The 24901-nt window shown below is 39.8% G+C and overlaps 1 protein-coding gene across 1 annotated transcript; it reads left to right on the top strand.

The window, feature by feature from the left end:
• The first annotated feature begins 7579 nt into the window (after positions 1–7579).
• LOC124406586 (glucose dehydrogenase [FAD, quinone]) lies at positions 7580–24402 on the top strand. The gene is made up of 8 exons (XM_046882028.1): positions 7580–7758; positions 15465–15634; positions 17008–17251; positions 19665–19923; positions 20361–20621; positions 21258–21488; positions 23583–24295; positions 24343–24402. The coding sequence occupies exons 2-7, from the start codon at positions 15465–15467 to the stop codon at positions 24221–24223; spliced, it is 1806 nt and encodes a 601-aa protein (XP_046737984.1). The 5' UTR covers positions 7580–7758; the 3' UTR covers positions 24224–24295; positions 24343–24402.
• The last annotated feature ends 499 nt before the right edge of the window (positions 24403–24901 follow it).

Below are 24901 nucleotides of genomic sequence, written 5' to 3'. Positions count from 1 at the left end.
GTCTTGTTCAGCGCTGTTAAGCAATACTGAAACACGACGAATGGCGTTAAGCAACCTGGAATAATATTCGGCAGTGGCCAACCAGACATTTAACGTCACCAAAAGTGAAGCGAAATTTAACCACGGAAACTGTTTACTATTTCTTACAGTGTGATCAGTGGTCCGTGGTCGACGGTCACGCTGTAATAACTTTCGGCGTAAGAAAGATGATACGTGTTTCTGTAATGGTAGCAAAGCTTGCGCAGCTCCTCATAACGTTGTGTTTCACATATCGACGTAGGCTTCTAATAGAACAATAATTTATTGTATTCAGTTGACGCGATCAATAATGAAGAAAGTTATGTGAAAGTTGATAACAAGTTCAATACGCGGATCGGAAAGGTCAAGTGTGCAGACTAGCTAGTTTCCCTAGTCACTGCCATGTTCAGTTCTCCTTTAATGAAACTTGCAATTGAGAAAAAATGATTCCAGAATTTTGTGTCTATTCATTTGTCGACTTCCAATGACTCTGAACGAAATTTTTTTTCATTTCAAAAACGTGGCGATGTCCAAATCCATACAAAACTTGAATTATTTGACTCAAGTTGTGAAAGCTCCACGTTTTTTATAAAAATTTTAAACCACTCTAACTGCAGGAGTGCGATATAAAGTTCTTTTTTTTACCCAAAATCGCTAAGTAATAACGTTCGTTTACATTCAGGTTGATAAACCTACGCATAAATTGAACTTATGCAGTTTTGATAATTGGACTCTGATTTCTTTCAATTAGGATAAGTTAAGGCTTCTATTATGCGCGTATAGAAAGAAACTAGTGAAGTCCCTTCGGATAACGATGTTGCAGGGAAATTAGTCACATGATTTTAGTTATTTACTGTAACGCTACGTATAGTTTTATATTTATAATTCCACACAGCTCGTAGTCTCCGAAAACATTTTTCTCCCCCCTTATAAGTTATTTTAAACAAAGACGGTATCACAATAAACTATAAGTTTATTGTGACACCGTATTTGTTTAAAATAAAGCCCTTCGACCATGGCACCTAAGTCGACGTTAGTAACTCTATAAAGTGCTAAGTAGTTGTCTGTCACAGAACCTTGCGTTCAACTTCTTATAAAATATGACCGCACTCACACGAATAATATTCTTCCGTACAACAGTATCATAATATTATATCCAGGAGTCGAAGTTGACAGGCTTTAATAATTGAATACTGTGATTGAATTTATGTCTTTTGAGCAGAACATATTCGCGCAAAGTGCACTGTAATAATGTGAGTGATGATAAAAGTTTAAAAAACTTCAATCGTTTTTACAGGCTTATTGTGTAAGGCCGTTGGGGATGGGAAAGGTAGATAAATTTTGATCACTTCGGTGATTCAAGGTCAGTTTATTATTAATCTGGGTAATTTTGCATCGCTATAGTTTATAAAATAAATTATCAATACACGCTGGCACTTGGATAGTTAGTTACATAAACCCATCGCTAATATCCGATAAAAAAAATCCCGTTTGCAAACCAGTTTGTCAGTTAACGATTGCTCGTTTTGTCTGTGGTTAGTTGATCGGGCTTTAATTTATGCAATAATATGAAAAAGACGATCATAGATAATCGGCGAAACTTACGTACCGTTGCAAAAGTTGAAAAAATATCTGGAGATCTTCTTCGATTTCAGGAAAGCCGCTATTTATACAGCTCTTCAAAATGTATCTACATTGGCTGTGAAAGACCGTTACATGACAAAAATCCAATCGGATTACACAAGGAACTCGAGTTAATTTATTCCACTATCTAACTGCGGCTTGGCTCTAGATCCAAATCTATACTACCGTAGAAATCTGCAACACACGTCATTCGTGTCAGAAATCTTGACACGGGTACGTGAAGCATTAGAGTCGCACCCACTTTTCTGGGAAATGAACAGTGAGATGAGGAAAATGCTTGATCCAAACTTCATTGAAATGGAGTGATCTACTGAAATCTCAGGATCAAGGATGGGAAAACCTCGTGCTCATCGTCAGCTGGTTCCGCGGAATAAAACGAGTGCGTCCGTGCTCGTGTCTTCTCGCAAATTGAAAGCGTTATTATAATGGTCATGTCTTGGCTCTCCGGTTGGTGACAACGAGGCCAAGGCACGTTCCGTGTGTCTATTGCTATAATTACGACTTAGAATTGAACTGTTAGTAATAAGCATGCGGATATCGTGTGGTTTAAAACTTACTGTCAAGAGTTGAAGTCTCACCGTTGACATCGGGACATTATAGTCCCAACTAACACTGTAATTGAGAAAAGCTTATGGATATAACGCCAGGTAGTATGTGGATATAATAGAACGTAGCCTGCCATTATGATAGCAATATCCTGCCATTTAAGATTGCAAAAAAGTTGAAGAGGAAGAGGCGTTACACGACTGGAAATACTCGTCACTTCCACTCGATCTCCGGCAGGTTGGAACGGTATCAGACGTTGGATTCTGAAAACTGGAAAATCCAAAACAGACTATATGGGTCGGTTATATATTCTCCACAGAGTTCTGAAGTCATGACTCAACCACATTTTTTTGTGATCCAGTTCCCTTGAGAATTTTCACCCCTGATATTAGGGAATATGGATTTGAGACTACCACGCATCCTCCGCAGTCCCTAGGGCATGGCTATAGATGTACAGAAGTCTCTTGAGATTCCCATTCTCGGGATGATTACCACTGAGAAACGTTCAAGCACAGGAAGAACTCTTGAGAATTCTGGGTAAGCCTAATAAATACCAAATCCCATTTCCACTGTGAGTAACGACGACGATGGTTAGAAAAAACAACAAAAAAAAAAACCTTAACGATAAGTATGAAGACGCGAGTAAATAAAATTCCGTACTTTTAGTGGATGTTAATGAGCATGTTTTACTAATTCAATGCAATCGATTAATATTCAAAAGAGTTATGTACTACATGGTGAAAAGGCCACAACCATTAGCAGGTACTGATGAAAAATCCTTTCGTCGGTTAAGTTATCAGAAATCCCGCAAACGCAAACGGTCTGAATATCAAACATAAGACGTAAGAATGGAACAAAGAATAGCGTGTTATATGAAAGCAAATAACGATCGTAAAGTGATCCACAGACTGACGATCTAGCGAGGAATTGATCCGTCCCCGGCTTCAGTTTGTTTTAGGTCCAGTTGGAGCCATGCGTAGTATTCGAGACGCGTCCTACAGCCTCGTAAATTCGTGGCGAAGCACACTGGAAATTCATGAAACGTAACGTGATCAGGTGAAATACCTGGATCTATATGTTCATCTTTTGTCACGTAAATCAGCTAACCAAATAAGCATTTCTTTTTCAAATAACCGGTTAAAATCAAGTGGGGGTCAAAATTCCGAAAAACCAGAAAGTCGACTGGTCAAAAAGCCGATATTTTTCATATACGAATTTTAAAATAAGGAGTGATCTGTGTACCGAATTTAGTATTTTGGATAAAATACTCAGTAGAATAACCGTTCTCCCAAAAGTTCATTTAACCGAACGCTCTTTTATCCGAAAAAGTATTTTGAGGACAGTCGGCATTCCGAATGAAGAAAGCCCAGAATGTAAAGATATAGAAAAATGAAAGTTCCGAAATTAAAAATCGAATAGCAAAAAATCAAAAGAATTACTTGTCGAAAATCAAAGTTCAGAAAGAGCAAGATCTCGATCCGCAGAATACAGAAGGACCAGAATCCCGACTAGACGAAAATAAAACTGAAAGGCCGAAATACCGAATCTCCTGAGAATTAGAATTTTCTATAAAGATGCATCAACTTGACGCTAGTTTCATCAAGATTATCTCATTATATTGAACAATCGTTTGTGTCGTCAAAGAAAAGAAGAATGGAAAGAAATACGCAACATATTTTGATTAACACTTAAACGGTACATATTTTTACTCGCACCTTTGATTTTTCCAAGACATTATTACTTTAAATCGTGTTTTACATTCACGTAGACGGCCCACGTCACTTGCCAAACGTGACGCCATCTATTACCTGCAACTGGTCACGCTGGAAATAATAAATGTGTTTACAACGTCTTGCAATCTTTCGATATTTTGTCCATTCCGTCTCGGTGGGTTACGGGATTTTGACCTTTCAAGTCTTCGGTTCGCCGTTATTAATAAATTCGGATTAGTTAATTTAAGATTCGAAAAAGACACGAGTCTGAGATTTAAAAAGTCGACTTTTTGACTATTCGGAATTTTCGCAATTCAATATTTTCCCCTTCGTAATCTTATCCATTGTCAAAATAATTTAGTATAAATTAATTCATACATTTTTGCGTATTCAATTTTAATTTTGCTACAAGATAACTTTTTGTACTTACGCTCTTTCTACATTCTTAACGAATTTCGTCCCGTCAACTTTTTGGTATTTCGCATTTTTGTACTTCACACTTAAAATCGACTAGTCGCCATCGATCGCTTATGTAATTGGGAATCCCGGTGTTTGTGCTCGCTTTATATTTATATTAGTCTGACTTTTGACTTTAATTATACGACGAGGAAACATTTTACCATCAACTATCGGGCCCGCTTGCATCTTGTAATCCAGAATGCACATGTCCCAAAGATTCATACTGCATTCTGTAGCATTTAAAGCGTGAAAGGATAAAAAAAAAAATCATGCGAAAGCGTAGCGCAAACATTTATCCGCTGTAATGTGAGCTATTCGTGAATGGAAATTGTTTGTAAAGGCTCATAAAGATTTAAAAAAGAACTCTCCGGAATAAGATACAAGCATAGCGCAAGTAAGCGCTGAAATGACTTGCCTGCACATAACATCAGGTGGATGGATTACGGCACGATTCTTTTTAAAAGAAAGTAAACTATTAGGTTGAATATGGCGGGTAATTACGAAGCTATGCAATGTGTAGTGATTCCTGAACGGCACTTTCAGCAATTAGGCGAAAAGCTTATATAGAACCGTCCATCTATGGTGGAGTATAATTATGCGCGTATTCAATCTTATCCTTTGATTATCAAGCCTAATACCTACTAGTAGTCTGCAGCTGGTCTTAGAATAATCTTTCGTAAAGAATTCTTTGTGTAAAAAAAAAGAATGGTGGCTTCTTAGCACTATATTTAAATGAACAAAGAAATGTGAATAATCTAAGTGGTAATTATTTGTGCAGGATAATTATGCGACAAAGCAAAAACCTATAATTTTTGTTAGAAGAGAAAAAAAAAAAAAAAAATTAAGAGAGAAAAAGAAAGAAATTACTAAGGTCAGTCTCGTTAAATACCTCCGGCACTTTCGCAACTGTGTATTCATACCTCTGCACATACTTCGGAACACCGGGCAAATGCGGCCAACCATAATTCCGATAATGCTAGTATACATCCAAAAATTGATTGCTTTAATTGGCCATTCAATTGCTTACGGCTCGCGCCTTGTCACGCCAAAGCATTGGCTGTAATTGTTTATAATAAGGTCAGTAACTGGCCTTCGTCGTTTCCGTACCAAAAAAGATGAATCAGAGCGAATACGCAATAACTTACAGCATAAAAACGACGCGAATGATCAAATTCTTTTTATTTTTACTCGAGGGAAAATACAGTGTAAAATTCAATAAGCTGTCAATATGTGAAAATATATTTCGACAATTTTCTACACTTATTCACTGTAACACAAATTATCCGATTTCATAGAAACCGTTTCACTGCGAGATGTGAATCGGAGTAAGACAACAACGTAAGCCGTAACGCAACTATGATATTATACCTGTGATTTTGCAGGTCAGTAAGCTGCGGTGAAGGTAGTGGTGATTTCTTAAAAAAATACAGAAACACCCCGGCGCTCATGACCGTGGAACACGTTCCCCTGCTAAGGTGTAAGCATCTGTGTCACTGTCATCGAATAACGTGCTTTATATACCTGTGATTGAGGCACGGGGCGTATTTCAAGATCGGTAGCGAGCAGTTGATCGATACGCACACAAGAAACTGCGGCGCAACATTTTTCTTTCAATAGCCATTCATTCATAGCTATTAATTAGTTATGAAATTTTGCCCAAACGGCCAATAGCCGGACTTCCGTGATATTTTCTCCGTCTCTTGACCCACACCGCATGCTCCAAATCGTTTGATATCGCTCGAAACACGTTTTTTACACGTCTCAAGTACCGGCACGTTGGTCACTCACGCGCACTTGTCGTCACGCATCGCTAACTCTCAGCACGTGCTGAAATAGGCGATACACGAAGTTGTGAGAAGCTACAAAGTTACATAGATGTTATCACGTAACGGTACCTACTCGAAGTTCACGCAAGTTCAAATCGCGAATCAGACGCCAGACGACCGATGGTACTTGAAATACGATCGTTTATTCGGGAGAGTTTGACATCCACTAGAAACACAAAATAAGGCACCGTAAGATATTTCATGGTAGAAGACGGAACCGTTTTAACGAAACGTCAGAGCGGGTTGAATTGTGCGTGCATATATAATTGTGAGGTGAATTTGTTGGACAGAAATTCAATCCTCGTCTTCATGTAGGTGTGTGTTCAGCGAGTGAAAATATCGTGGCAATTAGTGTATAACGCACAAGTCGTGTACCTGCCACCTTGCATAATTTTCATATTCAGAATGAATTAAAATCCTTTCTCTGTTTAGAATTTAAAAATATATCCCACGTCTTGAGAAGTTACGATAACAGTGCGTGAAACGTATTATACGTACATCCTGTATTATACCCATCGAGCCACAGAAAGAGGCCAAAATTAAACCGAGCTCTTCATATTATTTCGCAATAGTTTTAAAATTCTATGCTTCGGAAGGATCCGTACCGAAGAGATGTGTAAGTCGTTGGATCTTGATCTCGTTATTTAAAAAATCAGAATTTGGTGTGAAATAAAGAAGAGAAAAAATACTGTTTTGCAATCATTCGGTGGATGACTTTGCTTCATTTCTTTTATAGGATGCATTGTATGCAGTGCGATTTATACACGCAAGTTAAAAAAAATTGCAAAGCAAATTTAACAAGCATGAGAATCTCAAATTCTGGTAACTCGATTATTGTACTTGTCGATTGATTAGAACTCTGTGTGATAATAAAGCCGCTAGCCTGAGAAATAAGAAATCTCATTCCCGGCACTTGGACTTGCCAAAGACTTGCGACAAAGCCAACTTATTTATTTGTGATAAAAAATTCTTCACTGCCTGATTACAAGCCGATTGAAAACCCCGATTTTCCGTACTGCCCTGGAAGTTTATAGGTGGTCCCCGCAAAAAATGACTTCGAAAGGTCAAGTCGCGAAGCAGTCACGGTTCGACTGGACCGACTGGTTCAGTCTGTCTATCAGAGTATTGGAAAACCGGAAAGTAACATTAATTATGAAAACAAACTGGTGTGAACTATTCGCCTCGACACCGTATCCCACATACCTGGTTCTGGATTCATATCCGCATGCAGAAACTCGAGGGCCAAATTTTGCAGGTCGATGGTCCGTAAAGACCAGCGCGTGGCGAATCCGAGATGAAAACTAACCAGGTGAAGTCGTAGTGGTGGAAGCGGTGACGGGACGCTCCTGGATATTACATCGACGATGGAGAGTGGTTGCGGTGCAGTTCGTTGTTGATCGTCGGTTGCGACGCCGCCTGGTTCTGCTCCCCCGCAATTGGGAAATCATTCGAAGGGTCTTCGGTCTTCTTCTTCAATAATCTTCTCCCACGAGCTTATTCCAACGTCAGCCGGTCATCATCGCGAGCGAAAAGTTTTCGAATCAAGGTATACGGTGAGTGTCGTCATTCTCTTGGTCATTTTTCACCGTCGACTGACAGGTGTTAATCATTTGTCAGTGAATCCGTTCGCCTGCATGACATCAATCATTTTGAACGATTATCCTGTTAAAGTTATACATACGTACCGATACTCTTTCGCCCGTAGCGAGTTTTTACCTTTATTATTCGGTGTAAGTGATTCATAAATTGCACGCTGATTACGGTTATAATTTTTTATGCATCGTCACATTTGCGGGTTCAATGTCTTCATCCTCCACGCGGGAGATCGAGATCGAGATTCTTGCGTAGGCTGCGACTCGAGACTCCGGTGGATCACACAACCCGAGATTCTTAAATGGATTTTTGGCTCCTCTGGTACGTCGAGTGATAACCAAAACTTTCGTCATTAATGTCGCACTCGTTAAAGCATCGTTTTTAAGTGGGAATGTATTTTCGAAAATTACATATTTGGTCGAATATCGTTAGAAGAAATAATTTCGCGATTCGATTTCAAACTCGTCTTCCAACTTACTTGGTATATGACGTATGTAACATACGAATTTGATAAGTGCCAGGATAACGTCAAGATAGAAGAAAAGTGAAAGAACACCGCAACTACAATATCTGCCCATCAACAAACCAAAATAATCAGGGCCCAAAAGTACTTGACATTTTCATTATCTTATACAGCAACAGTGAATTGCTGACCCTAGAATCATGTTTAATTTATTTCTCAACGTAACTTCCTTGTTCTAATTTTCTACAGGATTATTTAAAGCCAAACGGATCTCGTTTCAGGATACTCATTTCTCGCGTATGAAATATTTGTCAAATGAGGACTGTTAATTTCGTATCATATATATACACACAATATATATATCACGTGGCTAAAAACTGCGGACTTCTCGTAGTCTTCTTAATCAAAATCATCTGAGATAGAGGCGGACTAACAAGCGCGATTCATCTCATCCATTCTAAAGTCAGTTACCGGTCGATTAGCATATTAGATGGATCAATTTTATGGGTCACGGTGTACTATCGATGCAATAGATCAGCGAGCAGTAACGTCGGCTCAAAAAATGGATTAATGCAATTCGTGAGCCGAGGTTCGAGCGGAGCGATATCTACAGACTTTAGAAGCGTAGTTGTTTCACAGGATCAGTAAACCTTCTTAAGGTATGTAACCGGTCCAGTCAGTATCTCCGAGAAGCAGTCCTGCCACTCAACGTCTCCTCGTTTTCTTTATCGTCCGGGATTTTTATTGCCAAAGTCACCGAAGAAAAACGAAGTTGTCATAGGGAGTAGATATCATCAAGCTACCGTAAATGATAATACCATGTCAATAAGTGTGAGACAACACACGTCGGACCGTGTAAGCGGAAACCATATTAACACATGCCAATCCGTGTCACTTTGTTTGTTTCTGTTCCGAGCTCAGGTTGCCAATGTTACTGCCAGACCCGGAATCGCGATGGCTAACTACAGGTTAACACGAGACCCGGAATTCTGTAATTTTCGAATTCATACTTTAAGACAGGGACTCGAATTTCCAAGGAGAAAAAAGTACTCGTGACCTTGCTGTAGTTGTAGCAATTCAAAAGCTGATTCGTAACCGTGATGTATTCCTCTGTAATGAATCCCTAGATGTAAACTGACCCTGCAGAGTGACTTGCCATATTGTCTAGAATCTTGTACTGGGAGATCTGCCTCAACAACCATGGGGCATCCTTTCCTTGACATATTCGAATAGCTAACTTGTTTGTGCCAATCCTTTTACATTCACTCCTTGAATCACATTCGAGATTTCAATTTAAACTCTCACTCCTCGTATGTATCAACGCACGTTGTTACGTCTATAAATGGTGTAATACTGCAATGTTTTCGCTGGCATACGTCGAACGGATCAGATCGTAAAGGGGATGTGATACAATCTTCTCACTGCAAAATACTCCAAAGTCCACGTCTTGGATTGATAAGCACGCGTGGATCGAATTATTGGATAACGTATACGGAGGACTAAAAGTTAAAAATATTTTCACTTCCATCACATCAGTCTAAACATTAACCATTCATTCACATTAGAATTCTGACTTAACTCTAGCGCATTGACAATAGACCGGCTACCGTTTGGAAACGTGGGAACGCGAATCTCCACAGCAATCTACTGTCGGACTTTAATGTCTACGCACATATACCGTCTATGCAACGATAGTCGTATGATGAATGAGATAGTAAGGCTGTGTGTGATGTGCTCATAATTAACTTTTGATGTTGCCGCTTTATACGAATAATTTGCACACCTCCGTAAGAATTAGACACTAGACGACTCCGAATGTCTCACACGTCTCTATTCAAAGTTTGCTAAACCTCGAGAAGCCAGTGTGTTACTTAAACGAGAGGGCAAAATTGTGGCCATGACTGAAATTCGCCGTGAGCAAAATATGTACTTGTAAACTGACAATGAGAGACTCTTCACACTATACCAAGAGCTCTTCAGTATCACTAGTGCAGACCCTAGAGAGGAAATTGAAATACTCAAATCCATCATATCCTGACGAATTTTGCATCTTATACATCTAGTTTCGAGCCTCTGTGCGAGTTCTGATTGTTATAGCTTATCTGCAGACTGAGCATCCAGACTGCAAGTAAGCGGCTTGCAGCCTCAATAATCATCTCTCGTTGAACCATAGGTTGAAATTCAATTCAATCCTAATGCTCCGGCAGATGTAACTCTCTGACAATATATAATTTGATAATCCGCGAACAACGCCGACAAGCAAGTAGTCCGCCGCAGTGGTTCTTGCAGCCTGGAATTTTATTACAGTATAAATAGTACGTGAAATTTTGAACTTTGACTTTTGTGATCTACTAGAAGATCGGCGAGATTATTCGAGCTCTCGCGATTAAAGATAGCCACATTAGAGCTACGACGGAATAAAGGAAGACGAAATAAGCACCAAATTAATTAGAGAGATCACATGCTTGACGGAAAAAAGTAATGTACACATACGTGTTACTGTACCACGAACTCGTGTCTGATACCTGAGACTTTTAATCGAGAAAGTTGTTTCAAAGTGCCCCACTATCCTAGTTTTCTTGTACAAAATTGACCGAGCACCGTATCCAATTGGTCCAGACTGATTTACACGTTCACATGCCGAAGAGTTCTTGGTACCAAAGTTATCCACTCGTTCGCCAATTCATGCGATAGGTACCAGATCTGCCTGTTATGTTTGTTGCGAAATTATTACGTGATACCCACACAGTCGTGGAAGCTAAACAGTTGATCGATTGCTCGAGGCTGCATACCCGACCTGTTCCATGGGTCTATCGATAAAATCCATTTGCGTATACTTACTCCAGACTCGTGAGCAGCAGATCCTAAGTCAAGGTTACGCCACACTTTCAAGTAATTGAACCGACGATACCCGGTGAAGAAATCGATTAAAATTAATCATCGACGGACGTCAGCATATCGTATGTATTCTGCGCCAATATTGCGGAAAATCAAACTGTTTGAAGAATTTATCAGGAGTCGAGCGTGTGTCACGTGTTGCGAAACTTTGCGATTTAAATCGTTAATTGATCCACAATATTACCAATATATACCAAGTAACTGTGCTTCTTCCTCTTACGAGAGTTATATGAATTTATAACGTCTTCTCTCGTAACCAGAAACGCATTACAGTGTTTATTTATGAAAAGAAAAAGTACCTGTCAACTACCGTGGTTAATGGTTCTTGACCCGCACCGTTTAGAATTTAGTCAAGTTAGGTTGGATATCAGACTCAAAGTCGCCTCGATTCAAGCTAAACATAATTAACCACTCTACGTCAACGAAGTTCGCTTTCGAAACAATGCGGCCCCTAAGTTGAGGTACATACAAGTCGGTGAACTAATAAGATTTAACACTTCACTAGCCGGCGACGATTATATTGGGTATTATAGTGGCTTAATAGCAGAGCCACGATTTTATCGCACACTTGAAGGAACGAAAATATTCAGCGAACCGGTGAAAGTAAACGCCTATTAATTTCGTACATCACATGTGAAATAAAACCCATAAAACCCCCTGTCTGTATAATTTTGAGTAATAACCATGTCACTGTTGCATACGGTTGTAATAATTTTATCTCGAAATGACAGACAGTTACCGGTAGAAAATAATCTCTTTCACTTTTGGAAAAGTGTGACCCAAAGCCAACTTTGATTCACCGATTTTGTCCCGATAACTCGATTTCTCACCGATGCAGAAATCTGATCACACGTGCTCGCAAACGCGGAATAATGATGATTTCATCGAATATGAGTGCTGTTGCCAATCGAAGTAGAAACATGCAGTGATAATCGAATTGTTGTAGGTACCGGTACACATTTCGCTGAACGAGTTTTCTTACTCTCCAAATAATTTCTCGTTCTGTATTCGCACGCATTGCGCTACACTCCTTTCAATTGGTAAAAAAAATAAAGATGTTTATTATTTTCGAAGAAATTTTCGACATTTTTCCGCACTGTTATGTGAATTGAATTCCACTAGGAATCACTTCACAATCTGATCTATACGTTTGGTAAAAATCTGTCGTTTGTATAGTCACTAATAATTAAATGCAACAAATAATAAGTGCATTAAACATGAGTTCATATGTTGAGCTGTGCGATACAGTTCCTTATATGGTTATACCTATATATTTAACATATAAATATCGTGGATCTTGCACGTGGACTAGATGGATGCCTACGATATAATATAAATGTACGCGGAAACGTAAAGATACTCCGCACACATCCATAAACTCCCTGACGTAGCACAATCCATCGACCTGCAGGGCGTAGGAAAGTAGCTAGTAAGAAGCGTAACAGATTTCGTAACTGGGCTGAATCGTGTTTCCAGCGGTTGTTGTGCGTGCGGGTGAACAATTTAAAAAAGTGTAATAATGTACATTGCAAAGAAACATCATCAGTGATCACGGAAGATTCGGGTCTTCGGAGCTTCCGCGTGTATTTCTCTTTATCCACTCGCGTTAATCAATCCAATCCACCTGCGACGGCAATGGAAAATCATGTACGCACCTACGGATATGCACAATTTCCTATGCACTCAACAACTTTACACCTCTGCGAAAAATTTTCACACGCAAAGGAGTCGAAGAGGGAAACGTGCGAGTGGTAAAACCCAGCATATTACGAAGTCAGTCACGAACGTGCCGAACGTTTCTTATTCACCATGTACGATGTACCTACCATCGTACCGAGTCTTTGATTAGTTAGCTGTGACATCGGCTTTGGTTGAATCGTTCGTATCGAACTAATTGCGGATTTGCTGCCTTACTCTCGATGACAGATAACTGTGATCTTGTTGCACGGTGCCACATGAATTAGTGGCTCATTTTACGATGAAACCTTCGCTCGCTATCCGCGTCCTCATTTCCTACAGCGGTGTAATAATTATAATTCGCGTAGGTACTAACGCTTTTATAATTGCCACGTGTTTGCAATAATACCGTGATATCGTTGCGTGTGCCGATACCTATTCGGTTATATTTTTCGTCATTCTTTCTTTCTGTATTGCGGATGGAGTGACGGAGTACGCTGGGAGGGAAGCTATTCGAATCGTTACAAAAGCTGCAACAACAATGACTGCATTCCAGGAACAGAGTTTCGACATCGCATCCGGTGGATCAGGGCGATTCGTGACAGCCTTAGGCATTTCCAATATTCTGCAACTTCCGATCTCTGCGTTGGACAGTCGCGATGGGTTGCGTCAGGAACGGAAGAGCTTGATGACCATGCAGTAGTATCGACTATTGCACAATTCGAATTCTCGAGGATTCTGTTCCCTCGATGCGATCGGTCGCGAGATGTGCGTGATCGGAATTTGTGCACAATCGGACGAACCCTGGGGTTCTTGTGATGCACGGAGAAGCAGCCGAGGTGAAGCTTCGCCGTGTCGTTACACCTGGTGCGATGGGCGCAATCTGAAGGAATTACAAGAGGCAATACCGTAATGCCGTTACGTTCACTGACCGCCAACACGGGGCCTCGGCGAAACGTTGCGAAAGTCACGCATTTTTATGCTTTTTAATCACATGCACGTTTCACCGGGTGTGAATAATATGCCGGAGTTCCAATCCCGCGGCTCGGATCGACGAGCCTCAAACCGATCCTTCAGGCCAAAAATCAATCTTAAGATAAATACAGCTAAGAGTTTCGTAGTGTGGAACGGATAGCGGTATAATATTACTTAGGTAAAATCGGTATTTACGATGACTTAGGAACAAACACTCGTGTTTGTACTTCCATGAATTGAAACGGGAAACAAGAATTTTGAGTCTGGGTTCAAGATGTTTGATCTATTCTGTGTAACTACTGAATGAAAAAATAGTTTTAATAAATAAGAGTTTGTTTTTATAGAAACTAGAACGGTGTTTTGGATTTTATGAAAACTTACTTATTTTCGAAAACATTTATTTTAAGAAACAGTTAAACAATCTTCAATGTTACATTGGGTTTAGCGTTTGGAATTTCAGAACAATTCATGGTATTTTTCCAGGCTTTGGAACACCACAAAATTCTTCGAAATCAATACTGTACCGGCACATTTCTCTCGGGATTTCTATTCTTCAATTGCTGTATCAAATTATTCTGATCTCGCAGTTAATCTAGATAATTTTAAACGTTTTACAGCTTTTTGTAATGACGTGTGAAAGTTTTATGGTTCAAACTAATAGATCGTCAATATTTTTTAGAAGAATATATAAGAACAAATAGGCACAGCGCATATTGATTGAATTATTACTCCAAAACTGTTAATAATGTCAGTGACCAATTCTGAAAAATTGAGTAAGATTCGGACCTTTGGATAAATCCGTTATTTTCATTCAAATGGGTAACATTAGTTGAACACTCATTTATACTGGTTCGTTGTTTCGTACATGCGTAATTTTTCTTATGAAACAAAATCTAGCCTGCTTCAAGATATGGTAAGAACTTATCTCAAATTATAGCATTACATTATGTTATGTCTTAAATCGATTTTTGTCGGTGCCAATCATTGTTTCCGTATTATAGCAACGTTGACTTTTATCATCGGTTATTGAGTGCGTCTAATCGAATTATACACAATAAAAAAAAAGTATATTTTCTCCAAGAAGTGAAAAAAAAAACATGTTTTCCAACGTAGGTGCTGATGACTTGTGAAAATCGAAAGTTTGTACAAGTGAAATTAGCCACAAGTATTGCAATTCTAGTTATTTAAGTGCTCCGTGTACCCGTTATACCCTCCGATTCGATTTTCCCCTTCGCTGACCACCAAAGTATCGTTAATTGAAAAACAGTGCCACCTCTATACGGCATCACAATCCCGATTCATGGAACCAATCTCTTGAATCTCATGTCTCGATACCCACACACAAACAAAATCCTCCAGATTACACGCATTCAAATCTGACAGTAAAGAATCAAATGTATTCCCCACGCAGGGGCGAAACACGCAAATGCAAAATATAAATAAAACATAAATAATTGAAACAGGGAACTAGTAATCGCACGAATAACAAAGGAAATCATAGCCCATTGTAGTCCTTAAATATATTCTACCGTAAAAGTGGGATTTTTATTATAATCACTGCCACAAATTTCAAACAACATTTGGCGACCTTCTCGTCGAAGTTCCGCTGTCAAACTATCTGCGACTTAACTTCTCACAAATTCCGTGTTTCAGATGAGTTGCAACTGCCCGTTGACGGCGTCAACGGGGCCGACGCTGGCTTCGACTTGCGGTGGTCCGTCCTTCATGCTCTTCATGGGTCTCCTCGAGGTGTTTCTGCGGAGCCAGTGCGACCTCGAGGACCCTTGCAACCGGCCGCAATCTCGAGATTACGTTGACACAAGGTGAGACAAGGTTACCAGCTGTGTAATGTTACATAATGTCTTCAACCAAGGATTCAAGATGATGGCCAATCGGAGAACGGGAACCGATCATGAGTGGCAAATCGTTTCAAGAGCACTCGTAACTTGACAAATCAGATCTATTGTGCCAAGTCACATAAGTCTTGGCGAAAATAGTAGAACTTCAAGTAAACCTGTGCGAAAATACAGTTATTTCGATTTCTTCGATATTTTTGTCGATCTTTCCAACCCCACCTGCACCAACAAATCATGCTTCAGACACGAACGTTGAGTTAATCGCAAATAGATTTTAGTGACAGAGCCAGATTCTTTTAAAGAATATGACTTCAACTTTTTGTTCCATCGTCCACATTAACCAGACAGGGAATAGAAAGGTTATAGAAAACGTGCCAAATCCTGTGTGATGACTAAAACAAAAGTTATAACTTCGTTTGCAATATTATCTGTAGTATGAAAAATTCGTGAAGACTTTATTTAACGTAAGCGTTACATCGTCTCGTTCACAAATTTGTATATTGCAACGATAAAACGTGAAAACTCAGATCATGCATTACGTAACGGAGTTCATTGATTAGAAGTGTTACTATATCCACTCGCGATGATTATCGCGTCTCGCGTCGCTAAAAAGATACTGTGATGGTAACAATTATGAAAGTATCGGGATACTTAACGTTCAATATTAAGTACATATGCATTTTTTTTTTTTTGTTTTGTTTCTTTTTCTCCGGTGAACAAAGTCAAACTGATCACAACCGGACTTCTGTCCCGGTAACCCAGATTTCCGACTCCCAGACTATAAGGTCTATACATAATACATATGTATAGGTATATACATGTAATGTAATCTCTCATCTGTCAACGTGACAAATGACAATAATCGACGAAATGGGGATCAGTCCGCGTTGTGCAAGTTACGAAGTAATTTAGCAATCGCTATAGAGTTGTTATACTTTTTTCATTCGTTCCTCGCCCTATGGGGTGCCGTAACCGATTTTAATGTTGTCGTACGATTCTCCAGATATCAAAAGGGCTCAACAGTCCCATTCTATACGCAATTCTAAACAAAAAGATTCTAATATATTTTATATGATGTAGAAATAAAGAAGTGGCACGAAAACTATGAATTTACTATTGCGATTTCGTAGTTTTAATACCATTTCTTTATTGTAGCATCATATGAAAATTAATTGGAGTCTTTTTATTCAGAATTGAGTATAGAATGGGGCTGTTAAGCCTGTTTTGCGTTTAAAACACGTGGACTTCGAAATCAACCAGGGCACCCCCTTATGCAGTGAGCGAGGCGATCGACGTTAAGTGTGAAAAATTTTCTCATCCCCCCCGATTCTCTTTTCCAGATACGATTTCATCGTGATAGGAGGTGGCAGCGCAGGGGCGACAATCGCCGCCAGATTGTCGGAGGAAAATAGATTTTCGACGTTGTTGCTGGAGGCGGGTTTGGACGAACCAACGGGCACTCAAATTCCCTCGTTTTTCTTCAATTTCATAGGCAGCGATATAGACTGGAAATACACGACGGAGAGCGAGGACGAGGCCTGTCTAAATAAAGATGACAAAAAGTGCTACTGGCCGAGGGGAAAGGTGGGTTTACCTGCACGTATACACAGTCAACACGCCGAAAGCGAAAGCGATGGATAAACACAAAAGTCCTCGTCTATTCACCCACTCGTATGTTTCATCTCCGAAAGTCAACTCGGAACGTGAGGGGACTACTTGTACATACGTATATATACCTATACGTATACTTCTGTATATTTATACAAGTAAAACGGACTTGCGTGGAGTTGGAGTCTACATGGGTATATACGTATTTCACACCGTGACCCTTCGCCTCCATGACCGTCCTTCAAATCGGTCCATTTCTACTTTTACAAATCCGAAAGTCACCACGTGCTTACATATCGCCGACGGAATTGGCACCCACGAACCCCCTCATTACACCTCAATGGAATATCGTTGTCTTTCAATAATACTTTTTCTTTTTTCTTTTTTGCTTCCGTCAACAACTGACGGTGCGAAGAGCATTTTCTGTTATTCGTAATTGATACTTTATCGAACGCAGTGATAGACGTCAAAACTGATCGATCAGCTTCAATTTATGTGCCTTTACCGAAAGTAATTGTCTTTTTTTTTGCTTTCTTTCTTTTTTTTAGTCCAATCAATAGAATTTTCAAATAAAAACTTGCCACGGTCAAATAACTCCTATACATATTATGTTCAAACTAGTCGTCTAGCTGAGGTATATGCCGGTTTATAGTATAGTTTAGGCACTGTGTCAATTGCGAAGAACTAATTTTCTAGGCCGTGGTTCTCGTAATAATTCTTACAATTTTGGGGTTTATGACCGCTTAATATAGAGGCAACCAGAGGAACTGTCGCACTATGGAAAAAGTGAGAAGTAAAATTTTCCGTAATTTCGAGACTTCGTGCATCATCTCTAACTACTGCTTATAGTGAAAAATATGAACGGTATAATATTTTTTTATCTCTTCTTTTTTCGTAATATAAAGTACAAGCACAGACTGTGAGCAAATATTTTTGGATTCCTTACTTGATATCCGGTTTTAAATTATTCAGCCTGCGGCGTACCCACTTGGTTAACACTTTGATGCATGTCTAATGTGAGTGTGAAGAATAAAAAACAGAAAATCGTGACGCATGGAATGAATTCATGAATAAAATGATTAGGTTTGAGGGTTTTTGCTCCAGACCAGATTTATTGATAAAAAAATAAAAATAAAAGTAAAAAATTTTGGCGCGGCATAAAATTCAAAGCTCTTATAACGCCTGTCCTAAAAAAAAAAAATACGATAATGAAATGCACAAATTTTTGCTCCAATCCTCGTACAAAGTAACAATCACGAATACTGGAAAACATTCGTTTCCGAATAAATCACAATAACTTTGAACCTTGGTTCTCGCACAAATTGCCTCATAGTTTACGAAACAAAATGGGGCAATGGGGTGAGGTTTATGACCAGCGAACGGGCCCTTGAATCTCATAATCAGTGTAATGACCAACGATAGTTGAAATAAGAAAACGTAAAAGATACAATGCAAGGTGTACATAGTATTATATTATACTCCATAATTGAAAGTATGAGCGATGAAACGTCCATCGAACACTTTGAGACTCGTCCAAAGACTCTGAGAATTGAAATTGACCTTTTCCTTTGAGTTCCGTTATTCGTGGATGCGTCAAGAGATCGGAATTCCTATAATGATGGTTCACTGACATGCGTTGACGCCTGGGTAAACCTATGATGCACATACGTATTAAAAAATTATTAAGCGCAGTGTATGTATCTAGGAGATGTAAAATGTAGCTTATAATTGAAAAGATAAGTCACCTTAGAACACAATAAGCTCTTTAAGCGCGTTGCATTTTTACTTGTTATATTTTTATGACTTCTCTTATCTTTTTCCTGAGCCATTCAAATAAGTCACGTAATTAAAACAAGTGAAATCGTGGCAAATCGCAAATTTTTAGGCTGAAACTGGTATTCATCTGGAGATACGTATCACGTCCATGTGAAAAAAAAAGAAACGGAAGCTGCGCAGAAATTTTCTTGCATAAACCGGTAGAGGAAACATTAATTTAAAATTTATCATGTGAATATCCAACTCTTGGGCTCTTATTATATCGATTACAATCTTTCTGTATAGTTATATCACATCGCTGTAAAAAATGAAAAGAAACAACATAAATATTTTAATTAATGGTTAGCTTATACCATCTTCAGAATGAAGAATATAAACGGTGTAAGATGGAATTTATCAGCCGTATTACGTGTATAATTACACTATCCGAATTTTTAGACACATTAACAGCAATGAAAGGAAGTAGATTCTAAGAGGTATTTATGGCCGACATAGAACATTAGACTAATTTTCTCTTTAATGAGAAAAAGAGAAGGTATCACGTCACCTTCAGGGGAAGGTGTTCCAAACTCAACCCTGCGGCTTTGGTAATAGGTGGACGTTCACTTTTCAGGTCCTCGGGGGCACCAGTGTGATGAACGGTATGATGTACATGCGGGGATCCCGTAAGGACTTCGACGACTGGGCCAGCCTCGGTAATCCTGGATGGTCCTACCAGGAAGTCCTTCCGTTTTTCATGCGGAGTGAGGATAATCAACAGATCGACGTGATGGACTCCGGCTACCACGCGACTGGAGGACCTTTGACTGTCACCCAATTCCCGTACCACCCACCCCTCAGCAAGGCCATCATGGAGGCTGGAAAGGAACTTGGTAATTTGTGCCTAGTCATTAGCGTTAATAATTCATCGGAGCGTTTAAACTCGGAGCGTCAACCTAAACTTTAATCATCTGCAATTTTGGAACCACACTCTTGGTGATTGAATCGTCACGATTGGCCTGCACCTTTATTCTTGTAGCCAAATTCAATTCGCATATCCTTTACATTTTAGAGCAATAACCACGAAGGTAATTACGTTTCCTCAACCTACTTCATAGGTTTTACCATTATATTGGCGACCTTCTAGCATTCCCCTTCGTTTCTTATCCGTAACGGAAACGCACACTCTGGTTAAAAATTATACGTTATTGTAACCAGTTAAAAACTCGCTGGAATCGGTGCTTTGTCCGAACGTTGCTAACTCGCTTTTTTTCCTGCCATACCAATAATTGCTTCACTTAAATATTTACGCTGAATTTTTTGCTGCCAGGGTACCCGGTGCTCGATCTGAACGGACGCTCCCACACCGGGTTCACAATTGCTCAAACCACTTCGCGTAATGGCTCGAGGCTGTCAACGGCACGCGCCTTCCTGAGGCCGGCACGGAACCGTCGCAACCTCCACATAATGCTCAACACAACGGTGACGAAGGTTCTCCTGGACGCCAACAAGCGGGCCATCGGTGTGGAATTTTTCTTCGATGGAAAACTCCACCAGGTTATGGCCAACAAAGAAGTCATCGTCAGCGGAGGTGCGTATTAAATTTTGCCAAAAGCACATCGCCATGGAATTATGATTTTTAGCTTATCTATCCGTTTCCCAATTACTCATACCAACAAGTTTCTGATACTCGTACTATCATAGTAACAGTATCATGATATGACTACTCGTAAAGATCGTACGTAACACACCCAGTGCTGCCGAGTTGAGAATTACTTCAACGAAATGTATGAGAGTGAGTGAACCTATAGGTCTGTATCAATAACGTTGAAAGCAGTTTCATATTTCCGTTTGATGGGCACTCCGAAGAGCATTGGTTCAAATAAAATTTAACGGCTATAGTTTGAAATTCCAAGACCTATATTACAGCATCGTCGGTTCATGCTATACCAACTGTGGAAGAAATGGTCACAGAGATTATGAATACTCTTCTTCGTCGAAGGGAAAAACCTGGAGAAATGTTAACGTTATCGCTACGACTATCGTTTCACTAACAGAGACTCGTTGTTTTTTTTTTTGTTTTTTTTTTTTTGTTTAAATCCATTCGCTTAAAGAATTGTAAACATAAAACAGCCCTTACGTTCAGCCCTGCGGCGTTGAAATCTGTGCATGGCAATTCGTCGTTTCATTTATGGCTGATCATGTAATTCCAAATGGCTCATTTCAGGCGCCGTAAACTCACCCCAAATCTTGCTGAACAGTGGAATCGGTCCCAGAGAAGAGCTTCAAGCGGTTGGTGTTCCTGTTCTTCACGACTTGCCAGGTGTGGGGAAAAACCTTCACAATCACGTCGCTTTTACAGTGGGATTCACCATCAATGACACGGACACGACGCCGTTGAACTGGGCTACCGCCATGGAGTATCTCCTCTTCAGGGATGGCCTCATGTCAGGCACCGGTAAGTTCTGGTCTCGTGACATTTTTGCGGAAGGGTCGTGATAAAGCAAAGTCGAAAATTTCGTTATCCTTTCCAGGAAAGCGAGTTTTTGTGACGTTGAAACCATAGTTATATCTATCTTCCTGCAAAACCAGCAGGTTTGATAAGTGGGCAAAAATGACAATTAACCGATTGTCACGGAATCCGATTCAGTTAGCCAATATTCCAGCAGAATTTAATGTGCAATAATCTCGAAATTCGATTCGATTCGATAAATATTACATAAAAACCTGTCGAGTCCATTTCACTCGTGTCGTCAGAAGCGCAGACGAATTGATTGTGAAAGTCTTTCCTTAAATTTCTTTGCAAATATCAAAAGGTATCATATTCAACGTTCACCTTCAGCCGATTTACAAGTTTAATAATCAAATGGCGAAATCTCAAATGCATGTTTATTACGCTGAAAGTCATATTCCATATTTATGATCAACCTCAATAGTAATCAGAGATACAAACTAAAGTGTATATGCATAGTTTTCTTCCCCGTATAACTTTTGATCAGATTATCATTACATTGCGCGATCTTTATGATTCATCTGTTATAACCCTTCAAATAATTTTCCACGATCGTGTAACCAAGTCGTGAGCCGTTCCCCTATCCTTTCGATCCAGCCTTTGTTTATAGGCCTCGTCGTTCTAGCATCGAGATGAAATTCCGCCACCAGTGAAAGCGAATTGCACAATGATCTGGTTCACGGCCCGCGCTATATACTCGGTGATGTAATTTTTTCCTAATGCAATATTCCCCACGGAACTTCCAAGTCTGTGGGCATTAATCTCGGCGTCATATGGAACCAGCAGAAATCCCCTGAGTCAGCCTAGACGCGCCCCTGAATTAGGAGTTGAACCTCTAGACGCATTTTCCCACGAGCCAACACCAGGCGTGTGTTTATTGCTCAAGCATATGATACGCCGAATGTAGATTTGTAATTAACGTCCTGTTGCGCCGCCTGCGGGTTACATGCTCAGGATTATCTTGATTCAATGTCTGTATTCACTGCAGCCTGTAGCCTAAGACCCTTTGGAGCTGTCGACTCCGTATTTACTCTCTTCTGCAAACGAGTTCAATTCGCGTGGTAGAGATTAACTCTATTCGCCTTGATCAACCACGCAGACTCCCATGATACTAAAAATTCCATCACCAATATTTTTCTGTTTCAATGATTCCTTGCGAGAAATTTATCAGCCGATCAGTAGCTTCGTCTTTACTTTATTTTTTCACTATCCAAACTATTTATTCGTCATGCAGAGTAATATATCCATACGTTGGGAAAACGCCAACAGTTATCGTAAGAGGCTTGAGATACTCTTGCCAATACTTCGGAACCATTCAATCCAGTGATTTATCGATGTAAATATTCACAGCCAGACGGTTCGAACAAAAAATTGATATTTTTTATGACTTATCCATTTCGCAAATCTGCATATAAGTATCTGATAAAATCTCTAAGTGGTATGTACGTGGATTGACTTATCGTTTTCTTATTCAAATCGCGCCCGAAACGTAACGCCTTTTCGATTCTGCATAATTTTACCATAAAGAATTGTGCAACGAGATTCAAAAACGAAGAATATAACGTATGATTCTGAGATTTCTTTCCAGATATACCTTTTAGAACATCGTTGAAGAACTTCCGAAACAATTCAAAAATATTAACATAAGCATGAATAAATAAGGATATTCCCAGTCTATTTTACAGTTACAGCTCATTGTCAGCGATGAATCAACAAGTTAGTTGCACATAATTCATGGCAAATATACACTTTTGACTGTAACGACTTGATTGAAATCCACGCGATTCTCTGCCGCAACTGATTCTCATGCCATGATCTTTCAGACACTAATCCATTATCCTCACTGTCTAATACGTACTGTTTGCTAGACGAGCTTTCGCTCGTATCGACTCGGAGCACAAACAGACCGACATCACTGAGCCAATCACCCAATATCTCGACGGTACAGTTCCCCTCAAAGACCGGGACCAGTGGCGTACTTTGACGGCAATAAAGTATAGTATAAAACAAAATTGTTCAATTTGAAATTTCGAATTTCAGGCATATCGGAAGCAACTGCAATGATCAACACAAAGTACGCGAATCCTCGAGACGATCATCCTGACATCCAGCTGATATTCGCAGGATACCTTGCGGATTGCGCGGAGACAGGAATGGTCGGGGAAAAGAAAGGAGCCAATCGTAGCATCTACATAATTCCCACGCTGTTGCACCCGAAGAGCCGTGGATACCTTCGACTGAGGAGCAGCGACCCTCTCGAAAAGCCGATGATCTACCCGAAGTACCTGACAGTCCCAGAGGACGTAGCGCGCCTCGTTGAAGGCATCAAGTTCACCGTGAGACTGGCGGAAACCGATGCCCTGAAGAGGTATGGCTTTAAGCTCGACAAGACGCCGGTTAAGAACTGCGAGCATTTGAAGTTCGGGTGTGACGCCTACTGGGAATGCGCTATTAAACATGACACTGCGCCGGAAAATCATCAGGCTGGATCATGCAAGATGGGACCAGCCAACGACCCGATGGCGGTTGTTGACAACGAGCTCAGGGTGCGAGGAATCAGGAATCTGAGGGTGGTGGACACGAGCATCATGCCAAGAGTGACGTCAGGAAATACCAACGCTCCGGCTATAATGATCGCCGAAAAAGCTGCCGATATGATAAAGAGAACGTGGATCGGGTGAATCCAAAGTGAGAAACGAACGCCAAGAAAAATTTAAATTAAAAGTAAATTATTCGAAAACACGGTGATGAGAGTGACACGTGGTTTTTCCTCACGTCTGGCATATTAACGCGAGTTCAGAGATTCGCCGGTTTTTGCTGGTATCGAATCCCCCGACATAATCGTGACTTATCGCTGTAGCAAAAACTTCAGTGCAAATCCTTCTCTTATCTCCTAGAGTACATCCTTCTACCTCCTCTCGACAGCGTGTCTGTTTCGCTCGTCTTCTGCGCAATGTTGAAAGAATTTACTTTACAAGGTAATAAGGCAATTCCTTATTCCTTAGAAAAAACTCAGTGACAATGGACGCTTTTCAGGTCCTTGTCTATATGTGTACTTCTTCTTTCAGTATTTAGAAGGTACAGGCGACCTTCTAAACGCTGGAACATTATACTTGATATTAACCAAAAAACGAAAAAATCAGTAGCTTTGGAAGAGTTTTATTTTTACCAGTAATATACCGTACAACCTAATTGCATAGCTGTAGCATTGTTAAAATTAACTAATTCTTGTACAAATCTATACGCAGGAAATGATAGAGAAAAACAGATGTCAATCAAACTTAGCATAATACAAGTTACTATACTATATTGATAATAATAATATTATCTCTTTACGCATTGTTGTTATACTTTATTAT

This window comes from Diprion similis, chromosome 6, assembly GCF_021155765.1.
Source record: "Diprion similis isolate iyDipSimi1 chromosome 6, iyDipSimi1.1, whole genome shotgun sequence".
Lineage (NCBI taxonomy): Eukaryota > Metazoa > Arthropoda > Insecta > Hymenoptera > Diprionidae > Diprion > Diprion similis.
This window is presented reverse-complemented; position numbering and strand designations above follow the sequence as displayed.

Excerpts from the sequence above, each read along its gene's own strand:
- LOC124406586 (XM_046882028.1), top strand. The coding sequence starts at position 15,465 with ATGAGTTGCAACTGCCCGTTGACGGCGTCAACGGGGCCGACGCTGGCT. Across the intron at positions 19,924-20,360 it reads GGAGGCTGGAAAGGAACTTG|GGTACCCGGTGCTCGATCTG; the intron begins GTAATTTGTGCC and ends TTTTGCTGCCAG. Across the intron at positions 20,622-21,257 it reads AGAAGTCATCGTCAGCGGAG|GCGCCGTAAACTCACCCCAA; the intron begins GTGCGTATTAAA and ends GGCTCATTTCAG.